Source organism: Haemorhous mexicanus, chromosome 2 (assembly GCF_027477595.1).
Source record: "Haemorhous mexicanus isolate bHaeMex1 chromosome 2, bHaeMex1.pri, whole genome shotgun sequence".
Classification (NCBI taxonomy): Eukaryota; Metazoa; Chordata; class Aves; order Passeriformes; family Fringillidae; genus Haemorhous; species Haemorhous mexicanus.
In genome coordinates, this window is record NC_082342.1 from 5,033,116 (window position 1) to 5,053,200 (window position 20,085).

At 52.4% G+C, this 20,085-nt stretch overlaps 1 protein-coding gene across 1 annotated transcript; it reads left to right on the forward strand.

The window, feature by feature from the left end:
* Positions 1 to 276: 276 nt before the first annotated feature.
* On the forward strand, positions 277 to 18,729 carry CD101 (CD101 molecule). The gene is made up of 9 exons (XM_059872324.1): positions 277 to 798; positions 1,749 to 2,126; positions 3,991 to 4,407; positions 7,133 to 7,510; positions 8,636 to 9,019; positions 10,568 to 10,972; positions 15,298 to 15,699; positions 16,519 to 16,914; positions 18,400 to 18,729. Exons 1-9 carry the CDS (start codon positions 747 to 749, stop codon positions 18,591 to 18,593), a joined length of 3,006 nt encoding a protein of 1,001 aa, XP_059728307.1. The 5' UTR covers positions 277 to 746; the 3' UTR covers positions 18,594 to 18,729.
* Positions 18,730 to 20,085: the final 1,356 nt, after the last annotated feature.

Sequence of the window (20,085 nt, forward strand, 5' to 3'; positions counted from 1 at the left end):
TGCCAGAAGTGTTGGGCCAGTCTCTCCCACATCCAAGGATAGAGTTCCTGGGCAATTCCTGGCTCTGTGGGGATCCTTCAAGAACCAACAAGCTGGCTGGACTGGCTGCTGTGATTCTGCTGACCATGGAGTAGATGGGCTGGTGGGGGTGCTGTGGGAGGGATGCCCCACTGAGGGCACTGGAGCAGGAAGACCTTGATCAGCCATCTTCAAGGAGCACTGTGCCACCTGAGCCTCTACCTAAGGCATCATGCTGCTGGCTGCAGCCATGGGAAATAAATAGCTGGAGGAACCTTCAGCCCTAGAAATCTGTTCCCGTCCCTCCCTGGAATCCAGCCCCTTGTCCCCTCCTCACTGTCAGCAGGGAGCAAGCTACTCCATGCAATAAAGGGGAAGGAGTGAGACAGAGGTTTAGCCCATGAGCTGCTGTTGGACAGCAAAGCCACAGCCAGTGGGTGCCCATGGGTGGGCATCTGGCATGGACACAGTGGCAGAAAGGGCTTTGGGCATCGTCACACTTGCCCAGGTGGCCTGGGGACAGGGTGCAGGCTGTCACCTCCCAGAGGGTGTTGCTTTGCTGATGCACCCCACTCCGTAACTTCTCCCTGCCATTCTAAGCAGAGGAAACCACCACTGAGAGACAGTTTCCTCCCAGCCTCTTTCTAAATAGCGGCGTGACTGTCGCCATCACCCATGAGAACCCAGCACTGCCCCTCTGGGAGAGGATCCAAGCAGAGAGGATTCCCATGGGGCTGGCACAGTGCCTGGCAGCTGCCTTCTTCTTCCTCCTCCTCCTGGGTGAGTGCCCTGCCCAGTGGCCGGAGCTTTCTTGGAAGTGTTGTGGGGAAAGCAGGGCGTGGGGGGCTCAGCTAGCACTGCTCTGGCTCAGTTGCCATGGGAAGAGGTGCATCAGCATGTGCTCCTTTTGCACTGTGTTTTCACTCCAAAATGAGAGCCCAAGCCCTAAGAGGATTTCAGTGAGGGGACATGCACGTCCCCGTGTGAGTGGCTGATTGCTGTGTGGAGGGTGTTACCTCACTCTCTCTCCCATTGGGAGGGAATTTCTGAAGGGTTCCTAGGCAGCCCTGTCACCAGCTCTCTTCCCTGGCCACCACGGTTGTTTTTTTGACTCAGGACCCATGTCCTGTGGGCATTCTGCTTGGTGTGCATGCTGAGCTCCAGATAGAGCAAATGTCACTGCTGGGAGCTAAATAGAAAGGGAGGGTCTGTGGGTGACAATCCCCAGACCCTCTGCAAGCAGAAATGGAGGGGGCTCTTGATGCTTCTTTGTGCCCCCTGCCTTCAGAGGAGAGTGCTTTCTGACCCCTCTCCTGTGCTGTCCTCCTTTTCTGCCTATGGAGCATCTCTGCAGCAGCCAGCCTGCTGCCAACCTCCAGTGTCCCCTGTCCCTCAGCTTCAGCACTGCCATCTCCTCCTCTGGCAGTGATCAGCTCTGCATCCCTGCTCCCTGTCCCCCACACTTTGTGCAGGACCTGAGAGCTTGGCCCTCTTCATTTTAACACACCAAAAGCTTCCTGCAGTGCTCTCAGCCTGGTTGCTGCTTCCCCTGCAACGCTGCCTGAGAGAGGCTCTTCAGGCAAGAACGGGCTCGGCAGCCCTCTGGCTACGATGCTCTGGACTCTGTCGTGTGACCCCCAGTGTGGCAGGAGACAAGAAATTCAGGGCTCTGTTGTCACGGGGCTGGTTCTTGTGATTGCCCCCCTGCAAAACACTGCGTGTGCTGACAGGTCTGACCACCGGCCAGCGGCTGGTGACTGTCCAGAAGGGCCCTCTCTACCGCGTCAGGGGCTCCCACGTCACCCTGTGGTGCAAGGTGAGCGGCTACCAGGGCCCGGCGGAGCAGAACTTCCAGTGGTCCATCTACCTGCCCTCGGCCCCCGAGCGGGAGGTGCAGATCGTCAGCACCGTGGACCCCTCGTTCCCCTACGCCATCTACACGCAGCGCGTGCGCGGCCGCGGCATCTTCGTGGAGCGGCTGCAGGGGGACGCCGTGCTGCTGCACATCACCGAGCTGCAGGAGCGCGACGCCGGCCAGTACGAGTGCCACACGCCCAACACCGACGAGAGGTACTTCGGCAGCTACAGCGCCAAGACCAACCTCACAGGTGAGTGCTGAGTGAGAGCCCTGCTCCCGGTGGGATGGGTCGGTACTGTCCCCACAGGGACATCTCATCTGTCACAGGGATGGCTGGGGAAAAGGGATGATGAGTGGGGCTGAGGTAGGTACGTCAAGATATCCATCACCTTGCGTGTTCTCTGGTTTGAGGAACATTTGAAGGAGCTGGGGCTGTTTAGCCTGGAGAAGAGGAGGCTTAGAGGTAACCTTATTGATCTCTACAACTTCCTGAAGGGAGGTTGGAGACAGGTGGGGGTCGGTTCTCGGGGCTTTAGCTGGTCAGAGTGACCCTGAGATACATTAGAAAGGCTGTTATCCTAGCCTGGTGCTCAAAGAAGGAGTCAGAACTCTTCAGTTCTCAGTCTCAAGGTTATTTATTGTTTCTTATTTAAAAAATTCTTTCTCCTGGCCTGCCGAGGTCTGCTCAGCAGGACAGACAGAGGCACTCTGGCCGTTCCCAGGGCGGTGTTGTCTTTTTATACTAAAAACTATGTGTACATTATTTACAATTACTTTCCAATACCTATCACCTATGTTAGACAGTGAACTTCTATTCTAAACCAATCCAAAAGTGCCACCATCACAGCAGAAGGTGGAGGCCAAGAAGAAGAAGGAGAAAGGCTGGACACACCCAGATTCCTCCATCTTGTCCCCTGAACCCGCATTCTAAAAACCCCAAAAAAATCTACTTTTCCACCCCGTGACAAACTAATTATTATTCTGCTTATAATAACTTTTGTAGCTTGCAGATCTTCATATAAGGTTGGTAACTTTTTCCATGGGTCATAATCAAAGTCACAGGCGTCTTGGGCTCTGTGCCAGGGTCTCTGAGCACTCTGGCAGGGGTCCTGGCAATCCAGGACAGCCAGAGGGATGTCCTGAATTCCCACAGTCGATTTCTTCCACCGGGCAGCAACTGACAGAACGAGAGGACACAGCCTAAGCTACGTCAGGGAAGGTATAGGTTGGATATTAGGAAGAAATTTTTCACCAAAAGAATAATAATGTACTGGAATGCTCTTCCCAGGGAGGTGGTAGAATTACCATCTCTGGATGTGTTTAAAAAAAGACTGGACATGGCACTTGGTGCTACAATCTAGTTGAGGTGTAAGGGCATAGGTTGGACTTGATCTTAGAGGTCTCTTCCAACCTCATTATTCTGTGATTCTGTGGTTATTGCCTCCCAGCCAGAGCAAGGGGAGGGAAAGGAAGCCTCTGCTCTCCTATGACCTGACTTCAGCTCCTGACACAGACACAGCGTGTTGCAGCTGAGCACTTAGGAAGGCAGGAGTTTCCAGGCTCTCTAGGTATAGGAATTGGCCCAAGTGGGATACCCACAGATGGAGGGAGGTAGCAGCTCTTGCAGACCCCTGGGGAGGGAAGGCAATGGGGTGGAGATACAGAGGAAAAGGCCCAGCTGTGAGCCCACCAGGTCTACATGGTGGTATGGTACTTCCACTTGGTGTTCAGCCCTGTTTTCTCCTTTATCTTGGTGCTGCACCACTCTACTGGTGATGGATCTCACTATTTGGGATAGTGAGGGGATGGATTCTAATCTCCTTGGGATTGCCTGATTAATACTGACTGTAGTTTGACTGAAAAGGTCACTGTAAAGAGATCACCGTTTTTCTTGTTTGCTGAGGTTTTAGTCACTTCACACCTCAACATAAGGTGATTTAAGCCTTGTCAGTCAGCTACAGAAGATTTTTCTCCTGTGCTGTCAGGTCCCTTAGGCCCTGGTTTCAGTTTCTTGGGAGTTGTCCTATGCAGGGACAGGACCTGGACTCAGTGATTCTTGTGGGTCTCTTTCAACTCAGGATACTCCATGATTCTGTGTTTGTCCCCATGCTCAGTGATTCCAGACACACTCTCGGCTTCCATGGCACCCCAGGCCCTCAGTCACATGGAAGGGGATGTGGTGGAGCTGACCTGTGAGGTGTCCAAGGCCACTGCCCAGCACACCCATCTCTCAGTCGGCTGGTACCTTCTTCAGGGAGCAGGAGAGCAGCATGCCAAGGAGATCCTCACCCTCTCCAAGGACTTCATCCTGAAGCCAGGGCCATCTTATGAGCAGAGGTTTCTGGAGGGGGATGTGCAGCTGAACAAGGTTGGGAACACCACGTACAAGCTCGTCATCAGGGGAGTGAAGCAATCTGACCAGGGCCAGCTGTACTGTGAGGCAGCTGAGTGGATTGAGGATCCTGACAAGACGTGGAAGGACATCTCCCGCAACCAAACCCAGAGGACTTGGCTGGCAGTTCTGAGCCGGGGTAAGGTCTTTGCAAACTCACGTGTTGGCTCCAGCTCCCCAGTGCATTCCAGGCTCCACAGCAGCAGATTTCAGAGCCCCTTCACCTGCCTCTGCCGCAGCCCAGGGACACACTGGTGGGTCTGGCTGGGCACTGAGAGGCTGGGCAGGGCTGAGCTCAGGGCAGTGGCAGCCCTGGTGGAGGAGCTGCTGGTGCTTTGGCTGGTCATGCAGCCGAATCCTCGATGCCAGCAGCAAGCCCACAGCCTCACAGACCCGTGTGAGGTGTTAGCAGAAGGCACCGCGAGTGCTCACAGCAGCCTGGATGGATCCTTGGCAGTGCTAACTCCAGAGTGTGGAAAACAGGGTTGTTACATTGCCTCGGGGCTCTTGTGGCCTTAAAAAAGTCAGCTGCTCATCACTGTGCCTCAGCACGGGCACGGAGGGACACGGGGATGGCCTGTGTGTGCTGCACAGCTCTTGTTGGGGGTGGCTTGTCTGTCCCTGCTGCCACCAGCCCGCTCGTTTCCAGAGCAACTGGTGCTGCTGTTTGTTAGGCTTTTCCTCTGAGCACTCTGTCTGCCATCCCTCCTGCCACAAGCCTCTGCTGGCTGCGGTCCCTCACCCTGCTCTTCCCCCAGATGTGTGTGAGTAGCTGTGCCCAGGGGAAGGGAGAATCTCTCTCTCTCTCTCTCTCACCAGTAAGCTTTAGCTCAAAGCTGCCAAGACAAGGTTGTAGTTGGTGTCCTTTAAGATGGGGTGCAGTAAAATTGGAGCAAATCTCCCCCTGAAGCCCTGCCTGTGGAGGTGGTGTACCCTGTCCCCATTCCTCCTCCAGGGTGAGTGGAGGAGGCTACAGAGCAGAGCTGGGGAGTGAGGGGAACTGGTGTCTCATGGGAGGGTGGTGAGTCAGAGCAGGAAACCAAAGAAACAGACGGGTGAGAACTAAGCACTGTGAACGTGGCTCAGGGGAGCAAGGTATCAGGAGGAGGGGGAGGGAAGCGTGGTCTCTTGTCACTTTGTCTCCTGAAACCTGTCTGACTGGCTGAGCTTTGTTCCCCTCATTGTGCCCTGTTTGCAGCAAAGGCATTCCAAGCCTGCTGCTGCTTGGGGAGCAATAGCCGTCAGTGCACTTCTGTGCATCCTCTTCTTGAGGAGGGCTTGTCATGACTGGTAGTGCATGGATTCAGGCATCAGTGCCATGGGATTGTTTAGAAACCTTGCCAGAGTTTGGTATTCGTCCGGTGGTAAGTGTTAAAGGTAGAAGGGAAGTGATGGTGGTGAGAGGACATTATGGTGGCAGCGTTGGTGCTCCTGGTATTGCCATGGTGGGACAGCAGTGGGTGTGCAAGCCCCCCATCAAATTTGCAGGGCTGCTTTCTTCCTCCAGCACCCAGTGGGGGAACCAGGGCTGAGCACCCTGTCACTCCGAGAGCCATCGGCCACTCTGACCATGGCTAGCTCCTCCAGGGGCTTCTATAAACTCTGCAGCAAATATTTAGGAATGCCAAACATATCTGCAGCAGCTGGGATTCTTGTTCACAAACAGTTTATGAACCAGTGTTTAAATTCACAGGGTACTGTGCTTTTTAAAATTATTTGAGCCCTTCCAGTTGTGGTCTGGGAGCTGCTCTGTTTTACTTCCAAACTACAGCACATAACCTTTCCCTTGTTTTGAGACTCAGGGGGCACCACAGTGACCCAGGGACACAGTGGTGTGAGCCAGGGAGTGAGGGCTCAGTCCTTCCTCCAGGTTTTTGTCCAAGCCAGTGCTTTGTGGGGTCATGGCTCGGGGTTTGGGGTACCAGTGGGTCTCCTGCTTGCAGCCACTGTCCAGCCAGGCTGATGCCAGGAACCAGGGGTGTTGAATGCCCAGTGAGGAAGGTGAATGCTACTACAGGAGCCGGAGATGGGGTCCCTACCTCAGACACAGCTGGCTGACTGCCCAAGAGGGTCTGCCAAGGGGAAGATGACTTTAAGCTCCCCCTGCCACTGGCTTCTTTGCTCAGCACCTCCTGCTAATTGGTATGGAGAGCAGGATCCACCTTCTCTTTCTTCCTTCCTGCCTCCCCATGCTGTGACAAGTCTTGACATTTCTGCTTTCTGTAGGAACTTAACCCAAATCCTCTCCAGCTTGGAGAGCATCTCTTGCCCACATTCCACAGTAGCCACTGGGGGTTTCAGCATGCAGGAAGAGCCACAGTAGATTCAGACAAGCCACCTGAATGCCAGCCCTTCGTGCACCTTTTTCTACCACAAGCAGCATAGTTAAAACCACCACTGTGATAAAACCCCTTTGTGCCCCTTTTTGGCTTACAGGAGAGGTGTTCCATGAGGTAAAACAGCTCCAGGAGGTGAAACAGAGCAGCACCTGCAAAAGCTGATGCCTCTGAGTTAGGGCAGCCCTCAGCTTGGATGCCTGAGCTGAGCAGGGGGGAAGCTGTGGCCGAAGGCTGTCCCAGTGAATGCTCTGCTCTGTCAGGTTTATCTCCTCTTAAGGGGGGAGCTCAGCTCCCCAGGGCTCTGGCACTTCTTCCACTTGCAACTGCTGCTTAGTGCCCAGAGCTGGCAACCCTCTCCCCTGGGTCAAAGTTTTCCATCCTGATCGCTTTTCTTATGAAAAAACCCCATGTTTTAACAGAGAATTGTCTTCTGTTGGAGCCTCTGCAAGGCCACTGGTGCTGCCAGGCAGGAGGGAAGCGTGGGCAGGGCCACCCACCACCCTCCTTGTTTTTGGTTGCCCACAGGCAGAGACCTCTCCTTGGACCTCACTGCCACTGAACCCTCCCTTTCTGAAGGGGACACCTTGCAGCTCAGTTGTGTGGTGGAAGCTCCAAAGAGCAGCAGCTTCCAAGTGATCTGGCTCCTCAATGACACGGAAGTGGCCAGGGTTGACCCCCATGGGGTATTGACTTGGGAAGAGGAATACGAGGAGAGAGCCAAGCTGGGGCAGCTCCGAGCATTCAAGCCAAGCAACACAGTTTATGTCCTCACCATCTCTGAGGTGGGGCTGAAGGACAAGGGTACCTACCAGTGCTCTGTGTCAGAAATGAAGACTCCTGGAGACTTGCACAGCATCCAGACCGTTGTGTCATCAGGCATCCAAGTCAACGTGAAGGCAATAGGTTAGTAAATCCTAACAGCTCTGCTGGGTAAAGTCTGCAGGATCCTTGACTGGGAAATGCTTTAGGTCTGGCCTCATCTTGACAAGGGCAGCAGGAGTATATACTATATGCCGTAGTTTTTGATAGATAATGAGAAGAGCATTTGCTTTAGCACATATTAGCATGACAGACACAGTAGCTGTCAACAAAGTGTAAACCTTTAGTCCAGTCTCTTGCAGTAAATTTTGGGGCAAATAGGTAGAATTCTGAGGAGTCTGGATCCTCCTGTATCTTTGGCACCAAAAACTGTGAGCAACATCTGCTGCTACTCCTGAAAATCACAGGAAAACCCAGCAGAACAGGAGTGTCTGGGGAGGGGGATCATTGCCATTTCCATCAGGGTTCTGTCACTGTTTTGGATGGATGATTTGTGAGAAACCACTCTAAGAAAAGTGTGTAGGAGGCTCTTGGTTTCCTTGTCATAGCTAGATAATGGTTATTCTGATGTAGCAGGAGCTGCCTGCTGAGACTCAGTTTCTTAACTCATTCTTTATGTATCTGTGTCTCAAGAAAGGCAAAAACCAGAAAAAAACCCCACAAAAATCCAACTAAAACAAAACAAAAAACCACCACCACAAACCCTTCTCAAAATTTATATGAAAAGGCTGGTTGAAAATTTCAGGCAATTTCCCAATATCACTGAAGTGGTCCTGGGGACAGCCAAAGGTGATAGAGACTCCATCAACAGAAAGCATGAAAAGACAGTTTTTTATTAGAAATCTACAGTTTTTATAGAAACAATGGTGAACTTAAGACCTGATTGGCCTTTAGGAATCTTCTCTCACACTACTGGTGAACCATGAATAGCATACTCTGGAGAATCATATCTATAAACAATGGTTACAGAAAGAGAGATAATAAGTGTTGGAATTATTTCCTCTAAGTTTCTCACAGCTTCTACACAGCTTCCCAGGATTTTCCTGGGTGAACCATGTCTCTCTCTGTTCAGAGGATAAGTAATTACTTCACCCCAACTCCTCTCATTTTCCAACATCCAGATTTATCTAGCCTTCCCATTTAACGAAACAGCATCTCTGGCTTTCTCTAAAGAGTGCAGCATCCCAACGCGGTACCTGTCGTTTGCAGAGAGCCACCTGCGACTGTCTGTGTCCACCAGCACCCCACGGGTGACAGCAGGAGACCCCCTGATCCTGCACTGTGAGGTGCAGGGAGCCACAGGCCCCGTGTCCCTGCGCTGGTGGCACCTGCCACCGCAGCAGCCGGGGCACAGGGAGCTGGTGGCCGCCTTGGAGCGGGACGGCGCCCTGAGCCTGGGCAGCACCTACCAGGATGGGGGGGCTCGGGGCAGTCTCAGGCTGCAGAAAGACAGCTCTGGCACCTTCACCCTGGTGATCCCCAGCACGCTGGACGAGGAGGACGGCGGGCAGTACCGGTGTGAAGCCACGCAGTGGTCCCGAGGCCGGAACTGGACAGGCAAGGGAGAGGCAGCAGTGACAGTCAGCTCCATGGGTGAGTTCGGCCATCCCTATTTCTGGGTTGGAGAAGTGGGTGGATCTCAGAATCTCTGCGGTCAGAGTGACTCTCAGATGTGTACAAGCCTCTTTTGCCTAGCCTGGCAGTCAAATAAGGAGTTAGGATTCTTCTAGTCTCATTCTCAAGGTTGTTTATTATTTCTTATCCATAATACTCTTTCTCCAACCCACGGCAGGTCTGTCTGGCAGGTCAGGTAGGCACACTGCCCGCCTCAGAGGTGGTGTTATCTTTTATACTAAAAACTACGTGTACATTATTTACAATAACTTCCCAATACCTATCACCTATGTTAGACAGTGTGTTTCTACCTTAAACCAATCCAAAAGTGCCACCATCACCTGGAACATGGAGGCTAAGAAGAAGAAGGAAGGAGGACAGGGTACGCCCAAATTCCTCCACATCTTGGGACCCCGAGCCCCCATTCTAAAAACCTCAAAAATCTATTTTTCACCCCGTGACAAACTAACTATTATTCTGCTCTAACTCTCTTGACTTGTAATTCTTCATGTAAAGGTTGGTACTTGTTTTTCTGTGGGTCAAGATCAAAGGCACAGGGGTCTTGGGCTCTGTGCCAAGGTCTCTGAGCCCCCCGGGCAGGGGCTCGAGCCATCCAGAGCAGCCAGAGGAATTTCCTGGGTTCTGACAGGTGGACACATCACTGGGACACAGGCCTGCTGTGCTCTGAGCTCTGCTACTGCTGCAGGGTGACCTAGGTGATCACTTGGCCCTGCAGTGCTTCAGTTTCCCCATTTCTACCAGGATGCCAGAGTCCCCCATGGTGTGTTTAGGAAGAGACCAGTGGGACATAATAGCTAAAATGCTCGGAGACCTGAGGGGCAGTATCTTGCTCAGCAGGCCTGTCTCCTTAAGCGGAATACAAAATATCTGTTCTAGCAGCATAATTACTTGCAGTAATTAAGTTCCACAAAGCTACTTGCTGAGTTGTCTGGTGGTATTTATCAGAGATAGACTCCTGGTGCTGGTCTCTGATTGCTTCTCCTGCCCTCTGAGTGCAGAGCTGCTCATCTCCATGATGTGCAGTGACCATGTCCTTCCTTCTTGGGTACCTTTATGGACAGGCAGCTTTTGGCTGTGATTTAGGGCGATTTTCCTTTCTTGTTGCTGGGGTGGGTGCCAGAAAGCACCAGTCAGGCCACAGGACTTGTTAAGCTTTTGCAGAGGGTGGAGGGAAGCAGCAAAGAGGACAGCAGCCTCAGCAGAGGATCCCTGGCTCCTCTGGTGTGGGTCTGGGGACCTTGGAAAAAGGGTACTCAGAGTTTTTTGGGAAATTGGAGGTGGGAAAGTGGCAGGTAGGAGAGGACTGCATGGGGTTGGCAGAGCACAGTGCAGCTAAGTGGAGAGTGGCTCGGGCAGAGGAGCAGCAGCACTGCTGGTGCCATGGCCCTGCAGTGCCTGGGGCTGCGTGGGAAGGGTGGCTGTGGGCTGGCACAGGGCAGGATTTGTGTCCCCATGCCAAGGGCAGGACCTGTGTGCCCATGCCAAGGGCTGTCTCCTCCTGGGCAGGTCTGGGTCTGCACGCCACGCTGAGAAGCCGAATTGCCACGGTCAGTTACGGGCAGAGTTTTGAGCTCTTCTGCCAAGTGGGTGCCAGCTACACCCTGGAGGAGGTGCCAGTGTCTGTGCGGTGGCGTTTCCAGCCCAGCCCGCCCACGGGTCCCCCACAAAAGCTGCTCCAGCTCCTTCCCAATGGCACTGTGCTCTGGGGGACAGCACAGCCACGCTTCCAGGGGAAAGCCCAGCTGGCGAAGACTGACACCTCCTTCAGGCTGCACATCCACAGCGCCTTGCCTGCCAATGAGGGGACATACCAGTGTGAGGTGGAGGTCTGGAGGAGGAACGTCCTGCCCCTGGGGCAGCCAGCAGCCAGCACCAGCTCCAATGCCGTGGGAATAAAAGTGGTGCTGCCAGGTAAGCAGAACCTTCAGCACAGGTCTCTCCTGCAACTTTAAATCCATCAAACGTGACCAGGGGCAACCAGGGCCACTGATGTCTGGGGTGTCCCCTGCAGGGTCGCCTCCCAGGGCTCCAGGAGATGGTGCTGCCTGTTCTGGTGCTTCCCCAGCACCTGACAAAAACTTGGAGGCAAATTTGGTGCTGGCAAGTGGCAGTATCTCTTTTTTGGCAGATTACACCAAGTATATAGGGATCAGCCCTGCCACTAAGATTTTAAGCCTGGTTTCTGGAAAGAAGCAGTGCCCCCTCCCCCAAGAAGCCCAGCTGAATGTTTGGGGTGCAAGACACACCCCATGGTGTGATCTTCTGGGAGGCAGTGGAGAGAGACCAGCCTTTGAAGCTGATGCTGGAATATGCCTGTGTTCCCTGACCAGAATATTGAAGGCATGCTGAGAAAGCACCAGGCCTCTCTGCCGGGCTGGGAGCCAGCACTGAGCCTCAGGGTGCCAGGGACTCCGTGGGGAGGCATCTCCTGCCAGGCACAGCTGGGCTGGACAGCCAGGGCCCTGCCCAGGCTTCCCTTTTATGGCCACCCCTGCAGGCAGGGTCTGCGCTGCCATCCCTCCTGCCAGCATCCCGCTGGGAGCCTCATCCTCTTATGGAAGAGAGATGTTGCAAGCAGACCCCAGCCCCCAAGGCAGCCTGCTTCCTGCCACCCCCGGCAGCACCACGGTGCCAGCGTGCCCTGCTCACAGCTGGGGCTACTGCAGGAACTGCAGGGTTTGTCCTGGCCAAAGCCTCTGAGCCTCTGCAGGCAGGTGTGAGAACATGGGCTGGTTTGCTTTTTTGCCCTCGTGTCTGTTCTGACAGCAAAGGAGAGTTCTTGCTCTTTTTTTTTCCTTTTTTTTTTTTTTTTTTTTCTTGCAGTAAGTGCTTCTTCCTCTAAAATCCTTGGATTTTCGGAATCACAACCCAGAGAACTGAAATTATGCATTTTTCATGTATTTTAACTGATGGGTTTGCTGTTGTGTAGGCTAATACATTTCCTATCCTGTCTGGGCTCTTTTCTCTGGTGCTCTCTCCTTTCCCACTGTTACTGATTCCTCACCCCTGTGGAGCTGACTGCTGGGATGCTCTGTTGAGCACTGGAGCTACAACCAGCTGGGGCAGGGTGGCACTGAGGCAAAGAGGTGACAATAATCAGCATCTTTGAGTGCACATCTCTAGTGTAAATGGCATTAAGATGAGCAGGTGTAATTGCAGAGCATCTACACAGAGGAGATGGCAGCAGCATGAGACCTCAACATTTGGCTCCAAATGTGTTGCAGCTGCTGCTGGAGACTGCAACACCGTAAAAGATGGTGGGAATTGGGAGAGGGTGATGCACAGTGGGAGGTTCCTGCTGGCTCTAGTGCCACCTCTCTTGGAAAGGCAGCACGAGCCAGTGGAGGATATTTGGGAAGGTAGGGAAGTCTGGGGAGGAAGCTTAGGCAGCAACAGGGTTAAGGGGAAGCTGCAGAAAATGAAGCTGCAAATCATGAAAATCACCAGCTTGCTTCTCCTGATATAAAAGCTTATATTTGGAGCCTGCAGAGATACTGGAGTTCTTGACTTTTTGCTTCAGCACTACTTGGTGTTAGCTAGGGCTGAAGGAGTTTGCATGTTGCTGTGGCCTGCAGACCGTGTTCAGCTGGGAGGGACATCCATGAAAGATTACAACAGACAAGGAAGAAGGACAGATCTTTTCCATTTCCAGTATCTAAGGTGGGATCTCATAAGTAGTGCTCCATGAGCCTCTCAGTGCAGCTGCTTCCCCCACTCTGGAGTGGGCATTTTCACCTCGTGTCCCTCAGGCCAGCAGCCCACGTGGGCTGTGTCCCTCTGCCTGCTCCACTGCTCCTGGGGCAGGAGCAAGCCAAGAGTCAGCAGGCAAGGTTCACAGGGAGACGGGTGCTGAGATGCTCAGCTTGGTTAATTAAACTGAAAATGAAAAGGAAAACAGCACCATGGCTTTATGTGAGAAAGGAAGAGGCAGGCAGCTCCTCTGCCCTTTTGGTAAATGATCTTTAGTAGTTGAGAGAGAAGAGACCTGAACTAAAAATAAAACAAAGGGGCTTTGCAACAAGTGCTCTGCTTCCTCTTGAGGTGATCTCCGAGAGTGTAACAGCAATTTTCCTCATCAAAATCAAGCACTGAAGGCTTGGTTCCTGTGCCTCCACTCTGAGATCTAGCAGCTTTTCCTTCTCTGGAGCATTTTCTGCCCCAGTGGGTGTCAGGCTAGGCCATACTCAGGCAAGACCCTGCCTGCCCCCTCATCCCCTGGCAGTTCACTGACTGGCTGAATGGTATCCTTGGTGCTGAGCAGATGAAGTTCAGAATTAAGTATCTTATTTTTTTCCAGTGTGGTCAGTTCACCTGTCACAGAAACACAGGATGGTGGAGAGTGGCAGGGACCTCTGGAGGTCACCTGGTCCAACTCCCTGTGCAAGCAGGGCCACCTAGAGCAGGCTGCCCAGAGCCATCTCCAGATGGCTTTTGAGTATCTCCAGTGTCCCCCTCTGAAGATTTGTACTTCCACAGAGCCAGCTCTGGGATGGGTGTGCTTTTAAATACTGAAGTTTAAGACATCAACTTGCATCTAGTTCCAGGTGTGCTCAAGTCAGTGTGGTTTTCGTGGTGGATCTGATGAATTTGCACAGTGTCCCAATTATGGTGACTGCTGTCCCCTCTCTTCTGCTTTCTGCCCACACCTGTTTCTTCAGAGCAACAAATGCACACTGTGAAATGCAGGACAGCACTTTGAGCCCTTGGGAACATCCACCTCCCATTCAGTGTTCCTCATCACTGAATTGAGGCAATAAGCAGATACTGGGACTTGTGCAAGTGCCTCTGTGGATGAAACTGCCAATCTTTTGGTGAAAATATGTTTGCCTGCAGAGAGAAGGAAAAGTAATGGGGTGCAAAGAGAAAAGAATAAGCAGGGAGGTTTTGGTGGCAGATTTCACAAAAAGGCAGAGGCTCTGCAGGGATGTAAAGACATATCAGTTGGGGTATTTTGCTGTGACCAGTCTCAAGAGAGGCAGTGAAGGCCTCTGAAGTGGATTGCTTGAGTTTTGAGAAGAAATGCTTGAAGGAAGGGGAAATGTGCAAGCTTTTTCCTGCAGTGTCCCTCTTCCCCCTCAGCCCCTGTGGGAGAAGTCACAGCTCTCTCCTGTCCCAAAGCCCTTTCCATAACCTGCTGCCACCACATCCCTTGGGAGAGGACTGGGAAAGAGAGTGCCCTGCTGAGCCTGTGGCCAAGGGCAGGGGTCTGAGACATTCTGAGGGACCATTTCAGTGTGTCCTCTGCTGCCTTCCCCAAACCAGCACCCAGGGGCTGAGCCTTAAGGGAGCTCAGTTGTCCCCAGCCCCTGTGGCAGAGAGTGTCCTGCTGCTCAGCTCCTATGCCAGGAAAGTGCTAAGAATGGAAACTCAGCCTACACCCTGATGGTGTCTCCTGCCGAGTAATTTCTCCCTACCTGAGGGTAATACCTGTGTGTATTCCTGAGCATGGAGGGGAGGGTGGAGGGGAAATGCAGGTGGCTGGAGGACCTTTAAAGATATGGATTTGCAGCCTTTTCACTGCTGGAGGAGAGGTTCCAGCAACAGGTGATGCACTGTGGGAAGAGGTTCCCCCAGAGCAGGAGCAGCACAGACACATCAGGATCAGAAATTCCCTCTGCCGAGGGCAGAGCTGCAGGCAGCACCATCCCTCTGCTCTCCTCAGCTGCACAGCACTGAACAGCCACTGGGTGTGATCACAGAGGGTGTGCAGGACTCTGTTGTGTGCTTTTGGATTAATAACCACAGCAAACACCTGAGATGGCAACTGTTAGTGAAAGCCACAGAGGCTCTGTAGTCTCTCTGCCATAAAAGACACTTGTTCACAGTCTCCAAAGCCGTGGGCTGTTTTTATCACATATGTGTGAGCCTGCTGATGGGAGCAGTGGTAGACAGACACATTTGCTTCAGACAGAGGCTTTGCCTCCCAGATCCAACTCAATGGCTGCCTCCATCCCCCAGTCCTGCTCCGTGGTCTCCAAGGCACCTCCTCTGCTGCTCTCCTGCCCAGTAACACCCGGCTGTGATTCCCTGCTATTGTTTGAACAAGGGTATGTGGATTCGCTCTTTCCCTCCTTCCTCCACCCTCTGCTCCAGCATCCCCTAATGAGCCTTTTTCCTCTGTGCACCCTCTTCCTTACTCCTCTTCCAGTGTGTTTTCTCAGCTTCATTCCTCTCCTTGTCAGTATCCTTGTCCTGGCAGCTGCATCTGGCACGACTGTTTTGTTTCTCCATTTTAGAAAGCAAGTTTCAGGTTGCTACGAAAGACAGCTCTGTGGAGATTGCCAGCAGCAACGCAGCCATTGAGTGCAGGATTGTGTTTGCCCAGAATAATTCACAGTTTGCTGTTACCTGGTACCTCCTGCCTCCTCTGGCAGACACAAAACCCCTGCAAATTGTCAGGGCCAGCTACAGCAGCATACTGGAGTACGGGTCTGAATTCAGCTCTCCTGCACAAAAGTCCCGGTTCCTGAGCCAGAGGGTGTCCAGCAACATATTCCAGCTGCAGATTCTGTCTGCAAACCTGGGGGACCAGGGCAGCTACTACTGTGTGGTGGAGGAGTGGCTCTGGCTGGTGGATGGCTGGTACAAGCTTGGAGAGGGAACATCGGGAAGGACCACGCTGAAGTTCAAACTCTCAGGTGAGCAGGTGTTATCCCTTGTATAGGTGCTGCTGGAGAAGGTTGGATCAACTTATGACAGGCCCCTGCCAGGCCTCTCCTAAGCTGGCAGGGCTTAGGAAAAGCAGCAGCTCCTGTGTTGGATCAGAGGCTTAGGGAGGCAGGAGTTGTCAGTGCCTCTCAAAGGGAAATAGGGAATTAGGAAGATTTACCACATCCTCCCAAGCCAACCGAGCTGCTATTTTTGCAGATGTAGTTGAATGCTTCATAACAAAGTGAATTGTGGCCTTTTTCTTTTCCCTCCAACACCTGGTGCACTTGGGTGGTTTTGCAACACTCTGAATAGAGAAGCTGCCCTCACCTGGTGCTCCTGAGCATCCTGAAGGAAAACACTAGGTTTTCCTTACCCTGCAGCACATTGCTGCTAAGGAAGAAGACTGGAGGTTCAGCTGCTCTCACCCTAATCACTGCACCTCTTGGGTGCATGCTGGGTCTCCCTGGCTCAGTTCTTCCCTCTCTCAGCCTCACTCCTCCAGCCCTAAATAAAGTGGATCAGAGAATTCCAGCTTCCTAAATAGCTTTTGGTCCAAAAGATGCCTTTATCACTTATTTGGAGGGGCTAGGAATTATTACTGTACGGGGGCAGAGATGATGGGCAGGGTGGAGTCACGACACCCGAAGGAGAATGAGTCACAGGAGCAAGGGGCCTGTGGGAGGCCATTCCAATCCCTCACACTTTGCTCCAGAAGGTTCCTGTCAGCCTGTGGGTGCGGGCAGAAGTGTTTTTACAGCTGTACAGCACCACAACATCTCTTTCTGCTGGCACTCTTCCCCCACCAGAGCGTGAGCTGCAGATGGAGAAAACCAACCACAGCATCTCTGCGCGGGAGGGCGAGGAGGCCACACTGCCCTGCCAGCTGCAGGGAGCCCTCCCTGCCCGCTCACACCTCTCAGCCACCTGGTTCCAGGTGAAGGGCGGTGGCCGTGACAGTGCCCTGCTGTCCCTGCAGCACGATGGCACCGTGGAGTACCCCGAGGAGCGCCTGGCGGCGAGGCTGTTCCTCCGCCGCCCCTCCGCTGGCGACTTCAGCCTGACGCTGAGCAGCGTGGAGAGGGGAGATGCTGGGGCATATTACTGCCAGCTGCAGGAATGGCAGCAGCAGAGCGAGGGGAAGGACTGGGCTGTGCAGGCCTTGGCACGCTCGGGGTACACCCAGCTCACCGCCATCCCGCCAGGTAACGCTGCTGGGTGCCAGGGGCTGATCGCCCTGCGTGCCTCCTCTCCCAGAGCCATGCTGGGGCCAGGACCTAAATGTTTTGGGGGAAAAATTCTTGGTGTGACTTCTCTGGCAAGTCTGTCTAACCCGAGGGCTCTAAAAACAGCCTCTCTTTGCTTTGGGGTGAGTGAGGGTGCATGCTGGGTGCAGAGGTAGGACTGGGTTCTGCATGCAGAAGCTTAATAAAAGCAAAGGTTTTAGTCAGGGGCACGCAGCATTTTTAGGAAGGTAATAGGCAGGAGTTGTTGCTGCTTTGGGAAAATAGGAGGCTCAGATGACCCATGTGGAGGAAAAAAATATAAACTGTGAAATCAATCATGATGCACCCAGCTGAGAGGATCTTGCACTTGTACTCACCTTCAGCTCTGGAGCTGCCATGCCTGAAGCCAGCCTGGGTGCCTACACAAGTTCTGCCTTCTGCAGCAATTCCCAGAGCTGACCAGCATGGAAAGAGTGACCCTGCAGAGCCCTCCCCTCTGCCTGCTGCTCCCGCAGCCAGGCATGGGGCCTTCTCTCATGACTTTGCACCTACAGCAGAGCTAATCTGGATTTAATTGCACAGAGAGGGACTGACAGCCCTTCATCCCCCCTGCTGTTGTGTTACTGCTGTTATCCATCACAGCTCTCTAGCACGCAAGATTTCTCCTTCATCAGCTCCCTCTATCTCTGGTTACCCATTACTGGTGGAAAAACCATTGCTAAAATTGCTCAGTAACTGGTAGTAAATTCTCCTCCAATTTTTGAATAAGTGTTTTTGCCAAGTGGTTTTCACAAAAGACAAAAGATTAGCTGGGTGTTTTTTCTTTCGCTCTCTCTTTTTAATTTTTATTTTTTGGGCGGCCATGTGTGTGCATGTGTGTTCCTCCAGTGATGCAGGTGTCTTTGAAGTACCCAGCAGCCTCCACCTCAGCTGGGGAGCTGTTCTGCAGGAGCTGCCAGGGATGAGGATGGTGCTCACAGCTGCCTGCAGCTCACTGGGGATGAAATATGGTAGCAGATCAGCAGTAACAAGGAGGGGCAGATGTCTGGAGGGACAGGGACCTCTTGATCCGGTTTCCTTTGCTTTCCTCCTATCCCGTCTTGCTCAGTGGTGCAGCCTCTGACAGACTTCTACCTCATCCCACTGTCACTGGTGTCAGGCAGTGTGTTGCTTTTCCTTACTGAGCCGAGTCTGGAATGGGTTAGCAGAAGAACTGGGCTGTTTCTGTTGGGATGTTTCAGATGAACAAGCCAGGGCCTTATCTGACCTCCCCAGACAAGAAATTGAGGAAAATTACCTGGTTTCTCTCTCCTTTCTCCTCAGGTAGCCTCTATGAATTCTTAAGAATTGGTGGCTGTTGAAGATTGAGAGAAAAGTGTTAGAAAATAGCTCTTAGAGATAACAGTAGGAAAGAGAAACTCAAACTAGCTTGGGGCCTCACTTTTTCTTTCTTTTTTTCTTCAGAGTCAACTGTTTTGTCTAGAATCTGCTCATCCCCACCACTATTGAACTTCATCTTATACTTACCACTGGTTCTGATCCTTCTGCTGGCCCTTGCTGTCTTCTGCTGGTACTGCAAATTCAGGAAAAGCAAGAAGAGCAACATCACGGGATGGATGATGGAATTGGAAGGGAATGAAGAGGCCAAGAAAACTTAGCTGGTCTCTAGAGGCAGGTGTAACTTGGAGGAGCAGAGCTGGACACCTGAGGAGGACTGAGTACTTGCAGAGGGGCTTTTTATTGTTTTGTAGTAGCTCTTGCAATAAATCCTTGAAATTGTGTGCTTGATTTTGATGGAATGAGACAGCTTTGGAATTACTAAGCAAATAGGGTTTTCATAACAAGTGTTTCTGTCTTTTAGGTTAGGTACTCACCCATTGCCTGCTCTGTTTGTTGTGGTACACTTGGAGGTCCCTTCAGTAAGCATCTCCCACTGTGCATGGAAGTGGTGTTATTCCTCTGCAGGAATAAGGGGGAAAACAGCTCCTTCTGCACTGTGACACAAAAGTACTACATTTCTACTAATTTTAGGTGTCTCAACAAAATCTACATGGTATCCAGCCTAAAAACCCGTGGTAGGACTGGAAGTGGGATATTGGTTTCCATTTAAGTCATCGTCCTTGCCTTTGCCCACTCTTTGCTGGGGAAGCTCTTGGACACCTCTGTCCTCACATCCTGAGAGTGCCTGTGCCCAAAGAGCATCATCTCCAAAATGAAATGGGTCTTCATGACAAAACCTCTCACAGGAACATGAGGACTCAGCAAGGCTGGCTGTACCTGAAGGAAGTCCAGAGCAGAGGAATCGCAGCCATCTACAAAAAACCAAATCCTTTTGACCCAGTAAACCGGCATGGAGTCTTGGATCCCAGAAGGAAGATGTGGACATCAAACCATCTTGGAGAGGAGCCTAAAAAGTTCCAGCTCCTTCCTTTGCTTCTGCTGTAGGAGAAGACAGCATCCAGCCCCTGGTACCTGGGCTGTCTGTGGGTCAGGAAGCTGCACAGCTGGGACCTGGTATTAGACACATCCAGGTTGTCCCACATAATAAAAAAAAGCCATGTGTGTGCTTGTGGGGCAGCTCCTCTATACCCTAGAATCCAGCTCAGGCTCACCTTTTCAAGGCTGAGGAGCTCTGCTACCTGAAAGATATCTGGCTGATGCTTAGAAGAAAGCAGATTTCTATCCAGTCCTGATAAGCCAAGGGATACTCCACCCCTAATTGTGCAAAATGGGATGTGGTCCCAGGGAGTTGTAGGATCAGGTATCAGGGCAACACTCTATGCACTGTACTCAGACCAAAGTAGCTCAATGGAAACCACAGCAGACACTTACAGACCTGCTTCCTGTGACCACAGAGAGATTTGGAGGCACCACAGCCCCTCTAGATGATCTGTTCTTTCACTTTCTTTGCAATTAGGAAAGCTGCCTGACTTTATCCTGAAGAACTGGCAGGTGCTTCACTCCCTTGAAAATTCAGTTTTTGCACACATCTGCTCCTGTTTCCCTGTTCAGCCACCTCTGTCTGTGCTGTCTGGCTCCAGCTTGCTCAGTCTTTCCCTGCAGGATGTTTTCTGGACCCCGTGCAGCTTTTCCCTTTGCTGCCCTGACCCCAGCTGCCTCTCCCACAGCGTGAGTGCTCAGAGCTGCATG